The sequence below is a fragment of the Trachypithecus francoisi genome, unplaced genomic scaffold, assembly GCF_009764315.1.
Source record: "Trachypithecus francoisi isolate TF-2019V2 unplaced genomic scaffold, Tfra_2.0 Lachesis_group21, whole genome shotgun sequence".
Classification (NCBI taxonomy): Eukaryota; Metazoa; Chordata; class Mammalia; order Primates; family Cercopithecidae; genus Trachypithecus; species Trachypithecus francoisi.
Window position 1 is genome coordinate 32,657,335 of NW_022681467.1, and position 12,831 is coordinate 32,670,165.

The window sequence follows — 12,831 nt, forward strand, 5'->3', positions numbered from 1 at the left end:
ATGCCATCGTGCCTGACTTGAGCTTATTTAAACAGTTCTCCATTAGCATTCAGGAAAGATTACATACATGTATTAAATAAATTACATTTAAAATTATATTAATATAGTATACACTATAGTATATAATATATATATTATAGTATATAATGTAGTGTACAACGAGCTACACAGGGGTGCTGGCACAAGCATCAAGCTCCTTTTTGAATCCTGCTGAAAAAATTAGATTTCATAATAATATACTCACAAGACTTAAAATTTTCTCTGAAAAAAAAACCAAATACCCTTTGTAACTTTTTCATTCCTTTACCAATGTTGAACCTACCTCTTCGAAGACTCCCACTGTCAGTTCGAACTTCCTTGACTCTTGGGTGCATTAGAGGAGACATTGGCATCATGGGAAGATGTCCCTGTACATTTCCTCCATTTCCTGTTTCAAAGTTATTTGGGAATATAACCTGTAGAAAACAAAAACCCTTGGGTTTACATATAGATAAACTTGCTGATTAAAACTTATTAAAAATGTTTTCTTTTCTTTTCTTTTTTTGAGATAAAGTCTCACTCTGTTGCCCAGGTTGGAGTGCAGTGGCACGATTTCGGCTCATGGCAACCTCCACCTCTCGGGTTCAGGTAATTCTCCTGCCTCAGCTTCCTGAGTAGCTAGGACTACAGGTGCATGCCATCACATCCGGCTAATTTTTGTATTTTTAGTAGAGACAAGGTTTCACCATGTTGGCCAGGCTGATCTCAAACTCCTGACCTCAGATGGTCCACCCACCTCAGCCTCCCAAAGTGCTGGGATTACAGGCGTGAGTCACTGTGCCTGGCTGAAAAAGTGTTTTCTTAACTTCTATTTTTCACTATTTTATTTCTCTTTCTCACTTCTTCACAAAATACAACTTGGATAAAGTGCTCAATTCTTAATGTTAACAAACTTATGGAAAGAGTTCATTTCATTTAACCTTATAATTTATATAGGTAAGTTACCAACCACAAGAACTAAACCTATGAGGTAGGCAGTATCATTCTCCATTTAGGGATGAGAAAATTGAGGATATGAATGTGAAATTTGCCCAAGATCATACGACTAGTAAGTTATAAGAGCAATGGCTTCAATACTAATCCTTCTTCGAGTTCACAGCTTTTTTGAACTTGAAGGAGTTTGAAGTTCTTCAATGGAAATAAGTGATGAACACTGAAGAGTGGCCCAGTAAGTTACTGTCTGCTGCAAAAGACCAAAGTATGGAAGAGAGATTTCAAGAAACCATCTTCTTTTCAATTCCTTCTGGCCTTGGACAGTTCTAGTAGTTTGGGATTAGGGAAAAATTCAAGAAGACTAATGAAGTACATAAGGAGACAAAACAAAGAAGAATCAAAAGACAGGAGTTACGAAAGAATAACAGAAGTAGAGAAAAAAAACACAACACCTCAATTTCTCACATGATACTATTAAAAATGTAATTTGTGCACAATTCTGGGCACACATTTTTAATTTTTATTTATTTATCCATTTAATTTTTTTTTGAGACAGAGTCTTGCTCTGTTGTCCAGGCTGGAGTGCAACAGCACCATCTCAGCTCACTACAACCTCCGCCTCCCGGGTTCAAGCAATTCTCCTGCCTCAGCCTCCCAAGCAGCTGGGATTATAGGTGTGTGCCACCATGCCAGGCTAATTTTTTTTGTATTTTTAGTAGAGACGGGGTTTCACCATGTTGGCCAGCCGGCCAACCTGGTCTCGAACTCCTGACCTCAGGCAATCCACCAGCCTTGGCCTCCCAAAGTGCTGGGATTACAGTCATGAGCCACTGTGGCCGGCCTCTGTTTTTTATTTTTTAATTCTAAATGCCACTAATGAAAAGTGTTCAATCTTTACACAGACATTTGAAAAATTTTAAATAAGTTTAACAGTTTCCTAGACATGATACCAAAAAGCACAAGCAAAAGAAAAAAATATCTGAATTGGACACCATCAAAATTAAAAATTTTTGCATTTCAAAGACACCATCAAGAAAGTGAAAAGACAGGCCAGGCGCAGTGGCTCATACCTGTAATCCCAGCACTTTGGGAGACTATCCTGGCTAACACGGTGAAACCCCTTCTCTACTAAAAATACAAAGAAATTAGCAGGGCGTGGTTGTGGGTGCCTACAGTCCCAGTTACTCGGGAGGCTGAGGCAGAGAATTGCTTGAACCGGGAGGCAGACGTTGCAGTGAGTCAAGATTGCGCCACTGCACTCCAGCCTGGGTGACAGAGCAAGACTCCGTCTCGAAAAAAGAAATGTAGAAAGAAAAAAAAATTAGCCGGGTGTGGGTGTGGTGGTATGCGCCTGTGGTCTCAGCTACTTGAGAGGCAGAAGGGCCGTTGGGGCCGAGGAAGTTGAGGGTGCAGTCAGTGTGGGACGTTTGCAACACTGCACACCAGCCTGGGCAACAGAGGGAAACCCCACCTTAAAAAAAAGAGGAAATGAAATACTGATACATTCTACAACATGGATGAACCTTAAAAACATTATGCTAAGCGACAACCAGTCAAAAGGAACTACATTTTTATGATTCCATTTATATGAAATGTCTAGAATAGGCAAATTTATGGAGACAGAAAGTAGATTAGCAGTTACTTAGAGCTAGGGAGAAGATAAGGGGGTAGGGAAGTGATAGCTAAAGGATGTATGTTTCTTTTTGAAGTGATGAATATATTCTAAAATTGTGGTTATGGCTGCACATATCTATTTATATACTAAAATCACTGAATTGTACACTTAAAATGGGTGAACTGTATGGCATAGGAATTATCTCTCAATAAAGCTGTTTTTTTTTTTTTTTTTTTTAAATGATAGGATTATCAGCCTTGCCCAGACTCACTTCTTCACAGGTAGGAACTTTGTTTGCAGAAACCTGGAGAGCCTCCCACAGTGCAGAATCGTGACTCCATGCTAAACTCTCCAAAATCTGTTCTTCAATGCTGTTCAGGTGTTTCACCATGTCCCTTGAGAGCCCTTCTTCTGAGCGGATCACCACCTCAATAACCTGCAGAGGAGAAAGGTGAGAAGGCAATGTGGTTTCAAGCAGTCAGTTCTAGTCTGGACTTGCATGTAGGACTAGCTGTGGCTTTCTTCTTCTTTTTGAGACAGAGTTTCCCTCTGTTGCCCAGGCTGGAGAGCAGTGGTGCGGTCTTTGCTAACTGCAACCTCTGCCTCAGGGGTTCAAGTGATTCTCCTGCCTCAGCCTCCCGAGTAGCTGGGATTACAGGCACCTGCCACCACACCTGGCACATTTTTGTAGTTTTTAGTAGAGCTGAGGTTTCACCATGTTGGCGAGGCTGGTCTAGAACTCCTGACCTCAGGTGATCTGCCTGCCTAGGCCTCCCGAGTAGCTGGGATTACAGGTGTGAGCCACTGCACCCGGCCACTGTGGCCTTATTCTGTGGCACAGAACCAAAATCATCTTTGAACCATAATTCTATGGCTTACTAACATCTTCTAATTTATAAAGGAGCTTTTAAGTTCTTTAAAATATGTTCACATACATTTCTGTTTTTCACGTTTTATTTTATAAATGACAACCTGAGGCAATGAGAGGTGAAAACTGGTCAACAGCCCAACAGTGGGAGAAGTCAGATGTTAGGTTCCAAGTCTAGTTTTATTTTAAATGTATTGTTCCTTTCCAGATTATTTTTTCTGCTAACTCAGAATAACAGAATGAATGAACTATTTAAAGTGACTTTGCTTATATATACTATAATTCTATTTTAATAAGGGAAGTATCCAGAATAAAGTTTATATACACAAAATACTAATAGGAGTAATAATTAGATTATAATGTATGACTTTAATATTCACATTTATTTATTTATTTTGAGATGGAGTCTTGCTCTGTTGCCCAGGCTGGAGTGCAATGGCACCATCTCGGCTCACTGCAATCTCTGCCTCCCAGGTTCAAGCGATTCTCCTGCCTCAGCCTCCCAGGTAGCTGGGACTATAGGCACGTGCCATGATGCCCGGCTAATTTTTTGTATTTTTTGTATTTTTTTTTTTTTTTTTTTTTTTTGAGACGGAGTCTCGCTCTGTCACCCAGGCTGGAGTGCAGTGGCCGGATCTCAGCTCACTGCAAGCTCCGCCTCCCGGGTTCACGCCATTCTCCTGCCTCAGCCTCCCGGGTAGCTGGGATTACAGGTGCCGCCACCTCGCCCGGCTAGTTTTTTGTATTTTTAGTAGAGACGGGGTTTCACCGTGTTAGCCAGGATGGTCTCGATCTCCTGACCTCGTGATCCGCCTGTCTCGGCCTCCCAAAGTGCTGGGATTACAGGCTTGAGCCACTGCGCCCGGCCTTTTGTATTTTTAGTAGAGATGGGGTTTTGCCATATTAGCCAGGATGGTCTCAATCTCCTGATCTCATGATCTGCCCGCCTCGGCCTCCCAAAGTGCTGGGATTATAGGCGTGAGCCATTGCACCCGGCCCACATTTATGTTTATGATTTTCTTCAATCAGTACATATCATTTATGTCATTTAAAAAAACAAAGGAGGGCGACACAGTGACTCATGCCTGTAATCCCAGCACCTTGGGAGGCCACAGTGAGAGGACTGCTTGAGCCCAGGAGTTTGAGAACAGCCTGGGCAACATAGTGAAACCAAGTCTCTATATATTAAAAAAAAAAGGCATTTAGCTTCTTGAATAAAATAAGGATGTTACAAATAAAAACAAATTACTATGAGGTTGTTGACAAAACTAAACTTTTTCCTAATGGCAAAAGTTGAATATATACATTAACATTAAAGTAAGTGTATAGTAGAATCACTTCTCCCTAAGAAACCTAAAAATACTTTAATCACACTCAGTAATTCACAGAGATAAGCTTTCCAATGACCTGCATTTTCTACAACTTTAATTCAGGCATACTTTAGGTATAAAAATTTAACTCTTCAAACCAATTTTTCTTTCTTTTTTTTTTTTTTTGAGATGGAGTCTCGCTCTGTTGCCCAGGCTGGAGTGCAGTGGCCGGATCTCAGCTCACTGCAAGCTCCGCCTCCCGGGTTCCCGCCATTCTCCTGCCTCAGCCTCCTGAGTAGCTGGGACTACAGGCACCCGCCACCTCCCGGCTAAGTTTTTTGTATTGTTAGTAGAGACGGGGTTTCACAGTGTTAGCCAGGATGGTCTCGATCTCCTGACCTCGTGATCCGCCCGTCTCGGCCTCCCAAAGTGCTGGGATTACAGGCTTGAGCCACCGCGCCCGGCCTCAAACCAATTTTTCTATCACCAGTAGAAAAGTAGCCTAGATGACTAAATATTAACTAAATCATGCCTAGAAGCATAACAGTAGCATTAGTCTTAAATTTTGATACTATGTAACATTAAACGTTATTGACTGTGATGACTAAATGTTATTGAGGGTGATGATGTAGTTCAATAGCTATGACCTCTGTTTTATTTTGAAAAGATTAATAAAAATAGTTGTAGCAAGAAAAATAAAGGTAAGTAAGATTCATTCACACTGAATTAGCTCAAACTTGGGGAAGAAGCATAATCTATTATTATAGCTTTATTAGTTAGACCATCACCAAAATCAATTTTAGGTCTTTTTTCCTCTTGGTAGAAAGTGTTTTTTGTTCTTCACCATGCATTTGTTTAACAGGATTATAATTTTCATTCATAAATAGGGAAAATACGAAGTTAAGTACTAGTTCCAGGTCATATTTTCAAGTCTGTGATAACAAAGGAACTGAAGCTATAAGACTGACTTAATTAACTGATACTCTCACCTTCTCTCTCTTTTTTTTTTTTTTGTTTGAAACAAGGTCTTTCTTACGTGCCCAGGCTGGAGTGTGGTGGCACAATCATAGCTCACTGTAACCTCAAACTCCTGGACTCAAGCCATCCTCCAGCCTCAAGTTTTCCTAAGTGCTGGGATTATAGGTGTGAGCCATTGTATGTTCAACTGTCTCTTGTGTTCCTGGTTTCACCCAAAAGGAATATATATTACCTTTTTTTTTTCTTGAGACAGAATTTTGCTCTTGTCGTTTAGGCTGGAGTGCAAACCTCCACCTCCCAGGTTCAAGCAATTCTCCTGCCTCAGCCTCCCGAGCAGCTGAGATTACAGGTGCTTGCCACCATGCCCGGCTACTTTTTTTTGGTATTTTTAGTAGAGACGGAGTTTCACCATGTTGGCCAGGCTGGTCTCGAACTCCTAACCTCAGGTGATCTTCCCACCTTGGCCTTCCAAAGTGCTGGGATTACAGGCATGAGCCACTGTGCCCAGCCAGGAATATATATTTTCAGAACACATCTGGAAACATTTTCCAGATATCACAACAGGGTTTTTCTTCAGCACTAAGTTAAATACAATGTTTCTATGAGAAACATTGTTTTCATCTCATAACAGAACTTTGTTTTCATCTCACCTTATAAAAGTAAAATGGTTGCAAGTTGAGAACTTCAATAATCCATGGAAAAGTACGCGGTGAGCTATAGGCAAAGAGCACAATTTCCAAACAACAAGCCATCAAGGAATGATGAAATATATCTTGCTCTAAAAGAACCTGGGGGAAGAGAAAGACCACAGTTTAATATTTTTCAGCAATTTCAGTCTTTGCCATTGTACAAATAAAACAATAGAAACAAGAAAAAATAACATGCAAATTATAGTATACTAGATTACTGGAGATACAAGTTTGAGTTCTCAAACTGGTAGTTTTCCTGTAATACCTAATCTTGCTCAGTGGTAGGTAATAAATTTAAATAAGGTGTACATAACAATCTGCTTTGAAATCTAAACAGATAATGTAAGTCAGTATTCCCATCAACAGAAAAGCATTAGAATTCGTTGTTTTTTTTCTTAATGACACTTAATTGTTTTGTCAACATAAGGATTTATTTATCAAAACAGAAATGAAAGGTAATATGCCACAGTTTAGACAAAAATGTTTAGAAAAAGAAATATTTCACTGAGAAAATAGAAGTCCTACTTAACATTACATTTAATATAAGTTTTCAGTTTTAAAAACGGTGTTTGTTGCCTTCTTTCTTTCAAATATCACCCCAGATTGGCTGAGCGTGGTGGCTCACCCCTGTAATCTCAGCACTTTGGGAGGCCAAGGCAGGTGGATTACTTCAGGTCAGGAGTTCAAGACCAGCTTGGCCATCATGGTGAAACCCCGTCTCTACTAAAAATACAAAAATTAGCTGGGTGTGGTGGTGCATGCCTGTAATCCCAGTTACTCCGGAGGCTGAGGCAGTGGAATCACTTAAACCTGGGAGGCAGAGGTTGCAGTGAGCCGAGATCACGCCACCGCATTCCAGACTGGGTAACAGAGCGAGACTCAGTCTCAGAAAAAAACAAAAAACAAAAACAAAAAAACCAAATATCACCCCAAATCAAGAGGATAAAAAACAGAAACTCCATCATCAGTTAAACCAGGAGTCGTCTGTAACTGTAAACCACAATATATGAAGGATGACAAATTACTCAGCAGAAGGGATGATGGTCAAGCCTAAGGATCTACAGCGAGACATTTAAAACAAATGAATCTGCTCTAAAAGACATAACAGGCCGGGCGCGGTGGCTCAAGGCCGGGCGCGGTGGCTCAAGCCTGTAATCCTAGCACTTTGGGAGGCCGAGACGGGCGGATCACGAGGTCAGGAGATCGAGACCATCCTGACTAACACGGTGAAACCCCGTCTCTACTAAAAACTACAAAAAAAACTAGCCGGGCGAGGTGGCGGCGCCTGTAGTCCCAGCTACTCGGGAGGCTGAGGCAGGAGAATGGCGTGAACCCGGGAGGCGGAGCTTGCAGTGAGCTGAGATCCGGCCACAGCACTCCAGCCTGGGTGACAGCGTGAGACTCCGTCTCAAAAAAAAAAAAAAAAAAAGACATAACAACTGAGGACACAGGCAGAATGGGAAGTAGGGGTGAAGCACTGGGTGGGTGATCTGAAAGTCTTAGGATCCTCAGGTCCCCACACAACCCCCACTCTATGGGATCAGATGACAGACCTTTATTCTGTCTCCACAGGAATCTACAGGATTATTCTCCAGAGAAATTGAACTGAAGACTCAGAGGTAGAGAACATCAGGCACAGAAAAGATTAAGGTTTTAGTCTTTAGAGACTCTGCAGACTGAACCATGAGACCAAATTTCCCTTCCTTCTTCTGATCCACAACGCCAGCAGCCAGGTAAGATGTTTACAGATACGTCTCTGGAGAAACTGAGATATTCCAGAAAAGTTTTATGGGCACCAGCAGATGAGATTCTCTAACACTATGTGATCATCTGAGGTCAATGGACTTTTTATTTCCACTCTTGAAATAAAAGAGCTTTGAAACAAACTTTTACTGCCTCACTCACACAGCTTTGAACACAAGTTTTTGTGTCTCATTCAAATTTAAGTGGACAACCAAGAATTATCCGACATTTGAGGAAAACCTCTTAACTGAAAAACATAGGCCAAAACAAACAGAAAAGCGAGGTGCAGCAGCATGCACCTGTAGTCCCAGCTACTTGGGAAGCTGAGGCAGGAGGATCACTTGAACCCAGCAGTTGACACTAGCCTGAGCAACATAGCAAGACACCATTGTACTAAAAAAAAAAAAAAAAGCCAGGTGCAGTGGCTCACACCTGTAACCCCAGCACTTTGAAAAGCCGAGGCGGGTGGATTAGCTGAGGTCAGGAGTTCGAGACCAGCTTGGCCAACATGGTAAAACCCCATCTCTACCAAAAAATACAAAAATTTGCTGGGCGTGGTGGCATATGCCTATAATCCCAGCTACTCAAGAGGCTGAGGCAGGAGAATCGTTTGAATCTGGGAGGCGAAGCTTGCAGTGAGCCGAGATCGCACTACTGCACTCCAGCCAGGGCGACAGAGTGAGACTCTGTCCCCCTCCCCGCCCCCCAAAAATTAAAGATCTGCCATCTGCAAATGCAGATTTTCATGAAAACCCTTACAGGGAAGACCATCACCCTTGAGGTTGAACCCTCGAATACAACAGAAAATGTAAAGGCCAATATCCAGGATAAGGAAGGAATTCCTCCTGATCAGCAAAGACTGATCTTTGCTGGCAAGCAATTGGAAGATGTCTGACTACAACATTCAAAAGGAGTCTACTCTTCATCTTGTGTTGAGACTTCGTGGTGGTGCTAAGAAAAGGAAGTCTTACACCACTCCCAAGAATAATAAGCACAAGAGAGAGAAGGTTAAGCTGGCTATCCTGAAATATTATAAGGTAGATGAGAATGGCAAAATAAGTTGCTTTCGTCGAGAGTGCCCTTCTGATGAATGTGGTGCTGGAGTGTTTATGGCAAGTCACTTTGACAGACATTATTGTGGCAAATGTCTGACTTACTGCTTCAACAAACCAGATGTCAAGTAACTGTGTATGAGTTAATAAAAAACATAAACTAACATTTTAAAAAAATTAAAAATATTGTTTAAAAAGAGAGAAAAAAGGCTGGACACAGTGGCTCACACCTGTAATCCCAGCGCTTTGGGAGGCTGAGGTAGGTGGATCACCTGAGGTCAGGAGTTGGAGACCAGCCTGACCAACATGGAGAAACCCCGTCTCTACTAAAAATACAAAAGTAGCCAGGTGTGGTGGCGCATCCCTGTAATCCCAGCTGTTCAGGAGGCTGAGGCAGGAGAATCGCTGGCACCCGGGAGGCAGAGGTTGTGGTAAGCCAAGATCGTACCATTGCACTCCAGCCTGGGCAACAAGAGTGAAACTCTGTCTCAAAGAAAGAAAAAAAAAAAAAAAAGAAAAAAGAAAGAGAGAAAAATGGAGAAAAATTCAGGAGAAACAGAGGTGAAGCAGTTAAGAAAACTTCAAATAAATCTAAATTAGTAACTTTAGAGAACATGAAAGAGAAATGAAAATATAGTTGAAATTAAAAGTTCATTGGGATGAGATGAAAAGTTAAGTAAATATATTTAAAAGTAGAATAAAAGAGATAAATAAATGGAAAATAAGAGAAGAAATTAAGAAGGTCAATTCAGAAGGTCCATCATCTGAAAAATAAAAGTTCCAGAAAGATAAATCAGTGGGCTACAATATATCATCTAATAAATAACACAATAAAATGACCAAAACTGCAAGGCATAAATTTCTAGACTAAATGGGCAACTCTGTCGGAATGACAAATACATGAAAGAAAAAAACACAGTCAGATACATTTTAACAAATTTAAGAACATCAGTGATAAAAGATACTCAAAGATTCCAGAAAAAAAAAACAGGTCACATACTACTAAGTAAGAATGAGAATGTCATTGGACTTCTCATTAGTAACAGTGGAATCTATAATAGAAAATAATGCAACAGTGCCTTCAAACTCATAAAGGAAAATGATTGTCAATCTAAAATTATTTTTTTTTAAGTTAATTTTTTGTTTTTAGGGATAGGGTCTTGTTATGTTGCCTAGGTTGGAGTACAGTAGCTATTCACAGTATAATCATCCTACACAGTGTACATACAGTACACAGTATACTACAACCTCAAACTCCTGGGCTCAAGCAATCCTCTTGTCTCAGCCTCCCACCAATCTTTTTTTTTTTTTTTGTCTGAGATGGGGTGTTGCTCTTGTTGCCCAGGCTGGAGTGCAATGGCATGATCTCGGCTCACTGCAACCTCTGTCTCCTGGGTTAAAACGATCCTGCCTCTGCCTCTCCCAAGTAGCTGGGATTACAGGCATGTGCCACCACGCCTAGTTAATTTTGTATTTTTCAGTAGAGACAGGGTTTCACCATGTTGGTCAGGCTGGTCTAGAACTTCTGACCTTAGGTGATCCACCTGCCTTGGCCTCCCAAAGTGTTGGGATTACAGGGGTGAGCCACGGCACCCAGCCTCTCCCACCAATCTTGAATTCTGTACATAGACAACTATCAATCAATTATGAGTCTAAAATAAAGGTACTTATGCAAAATCTTTAAAAGGGACTTTAAGTGAGGTAAGGTTTCTATACTTTACTTAAATTGGTTAAATGGCTATACAAAACATCTATATAAAAAAAAAGCTTTACAAGGCTCTAAAAAATGTTCAAGTTACCCACAGGAAGGGAGGAAAAAGAAAACAAAACAAACAAAAAAAAGAGTGAGAGCAAACAGAAAACAAAAATAAAAGGCAGACTTAAGCGCTAACATAACAATTACTAAATGTAAGTCATCTAAATTTACTAATTAAATGACAGATTAGCAAAGATTAGGAAAAAAAAAATGACCCAACTATATACTGACTATAAGAAATTCACTTCAAAGATCACTTGAAAAAGGATGAAAAAAATATGCCACGCAAACATTAATGAAAAGAAGGCAGGAGTGGTTGTGCATAAACATCAGGTAGATTTCAGAGCAAGGAAAATTACCACAGACAGAGAGGAACATTTTATTTATTTATTTTATTTTTAATTGTTTTTTTTTGAGATGGAGTCTCGCTCTGTTGCCCAGGCTGGAGTGCAGTGGCACAATCTTGGCTCACCACAACCTCCGCTTCCCAGGTTCAAGCGATTCTACTGTCTCAGCCTCCCGAGTAGCTGGGATTACAGGTGCACGCCACTATGCCTGGCTAATTTTTGTATTTTTAGTAGAGATGGGGTTTCACTATGTTGGCCAGGCTGGTCTCGAACTCCTGACTTTGTGACCCACCCAGCTTGGCCTCCCAAAGTGCTGGGATTACCAGCGTGAGTCACTGTGCCCAGCCTTATTTATTTATTTATTTTGAGATGCAGTCTTGCTCTGTCTTCCAGGCTCCGGGAGTGCAGTGGTGTGATCTCAGCTCACTGCAACCTCTGCCTCCCGGGCTCAAGCGATTCTCCTGCTCCAGCCTCCCAAGTAGCTGGGATTGCAGGAACCTGCCACCATGCCCGGCTAATTTTTGTATTTTTATTTATTTGTTTTTTTTAGATGGAGTCTCACTCTGTTGCACAAGGTGGAGTGCAGTGGTGCGATCTTGGCTCACTGCAGCCTCCACCTCCTGGGTTCAAGCAGTTCTCCTGTCTCAAACTCCTGAGTAGCTGGGACTATGGGTACTCACCACCACCCCTGGCTAATTTTTGTATTTTTAGTTGAGATGGGGTTTTGCCATGTTGGTCAGGCTGGTCTCGAACTCCTGACCTCAGGTGATCCACCTGCCTCGGTTTCCTAAAGTGCTGGGATTAGAGATGTAAGCCACCATGCTCAGCCTTTTATATTTTTAGTAGAGACCGTGTTTCGCCATGTTGGCCAGGCTGGTCTCAAACTACTGACCTCAGGTGATCCACCTGCCTCAATCTCCCAAAGTGCTGGGATTACAGGCGTGAGCCACTGCGCCTGGCCAGGGAGTAACATTTTGTAATGATTACAGAGTTAATTCATTAAGAAGGGTAAACCCGGGAGGCAGAGCATGCGGTGAGTTGAGATCTGGCCACTGCACTCCAGCCTGGGTGACAGAGCAAGACTCCATCTCAAAAAAAATAAAAAAAAAAAAAAAAAAAAAAAAAAAAAGAAGGCAGACAGCAATCCTAAATGTGTAAGCATCAAACAGCAGAGCTTCAAAATATGTGGAGAAAAGCTGACAGACTTGAAAGAAACAGACAAATCTACAATCATACATGAATACTTCAACATCCTCTATCAACAACTGATATAACAACTAGACTGGAAATCATGAAGAATATAAAATAACAACATCAACCAACAAGATAAAATTGACATTTACAGAATACTCCATCCGAACATAGCAGAATACAGCAGATCCTTGAATAACATCATTTCGCTCAACATCATTTTGTTATAACAATGAAAAATAATGGATTCCCAGCTGGGGCCACTGTATGAAATTTGCACATTCTCCTATGTCTGCATGAGTTCTCGCTG

At 41.2% G+C, this 12,831-nt stretch overlaps 1 protein-coding gene and 1 pseudogene across 9 annotated transcripts in view; one reads left to right on the forward strand and one right to left on the reverse strand.

The window, feature by feature from the left end:
- The window catches only part of RBL1 (RB transcriptional corepressor like 1), a 97,900-nt gene that overhangs the window by 40,784 nt on the left and 44,285 nt on the right, over nt 1–12,831 (reverse strand). For all 9 annotated transcript variants that reach the window (XM_033186351.1, XM_033186352.1, XM_033186354.1 and 6 more), the window contains 3 exons: nt 6,394–6,531; nt 2,859–3,023; nt 323–455 (listed from right to left, as the gene is read on the reverse strand). In XM_033186351.1, the coding sequence (XP_033042242.1) occupies nt 323–455; nt 2,859–3,023; nt 6,394–6,531 (436 nt within the window). The remainder of the gene's footprint in view (nt 1–322; nt 456–2,858; nt 3,024–6,393; nt 6,532–12,831) is intronic.
- Nucleotides 8,791–9,415, forward strand: LOC117068744 (annotated as a pseudogene).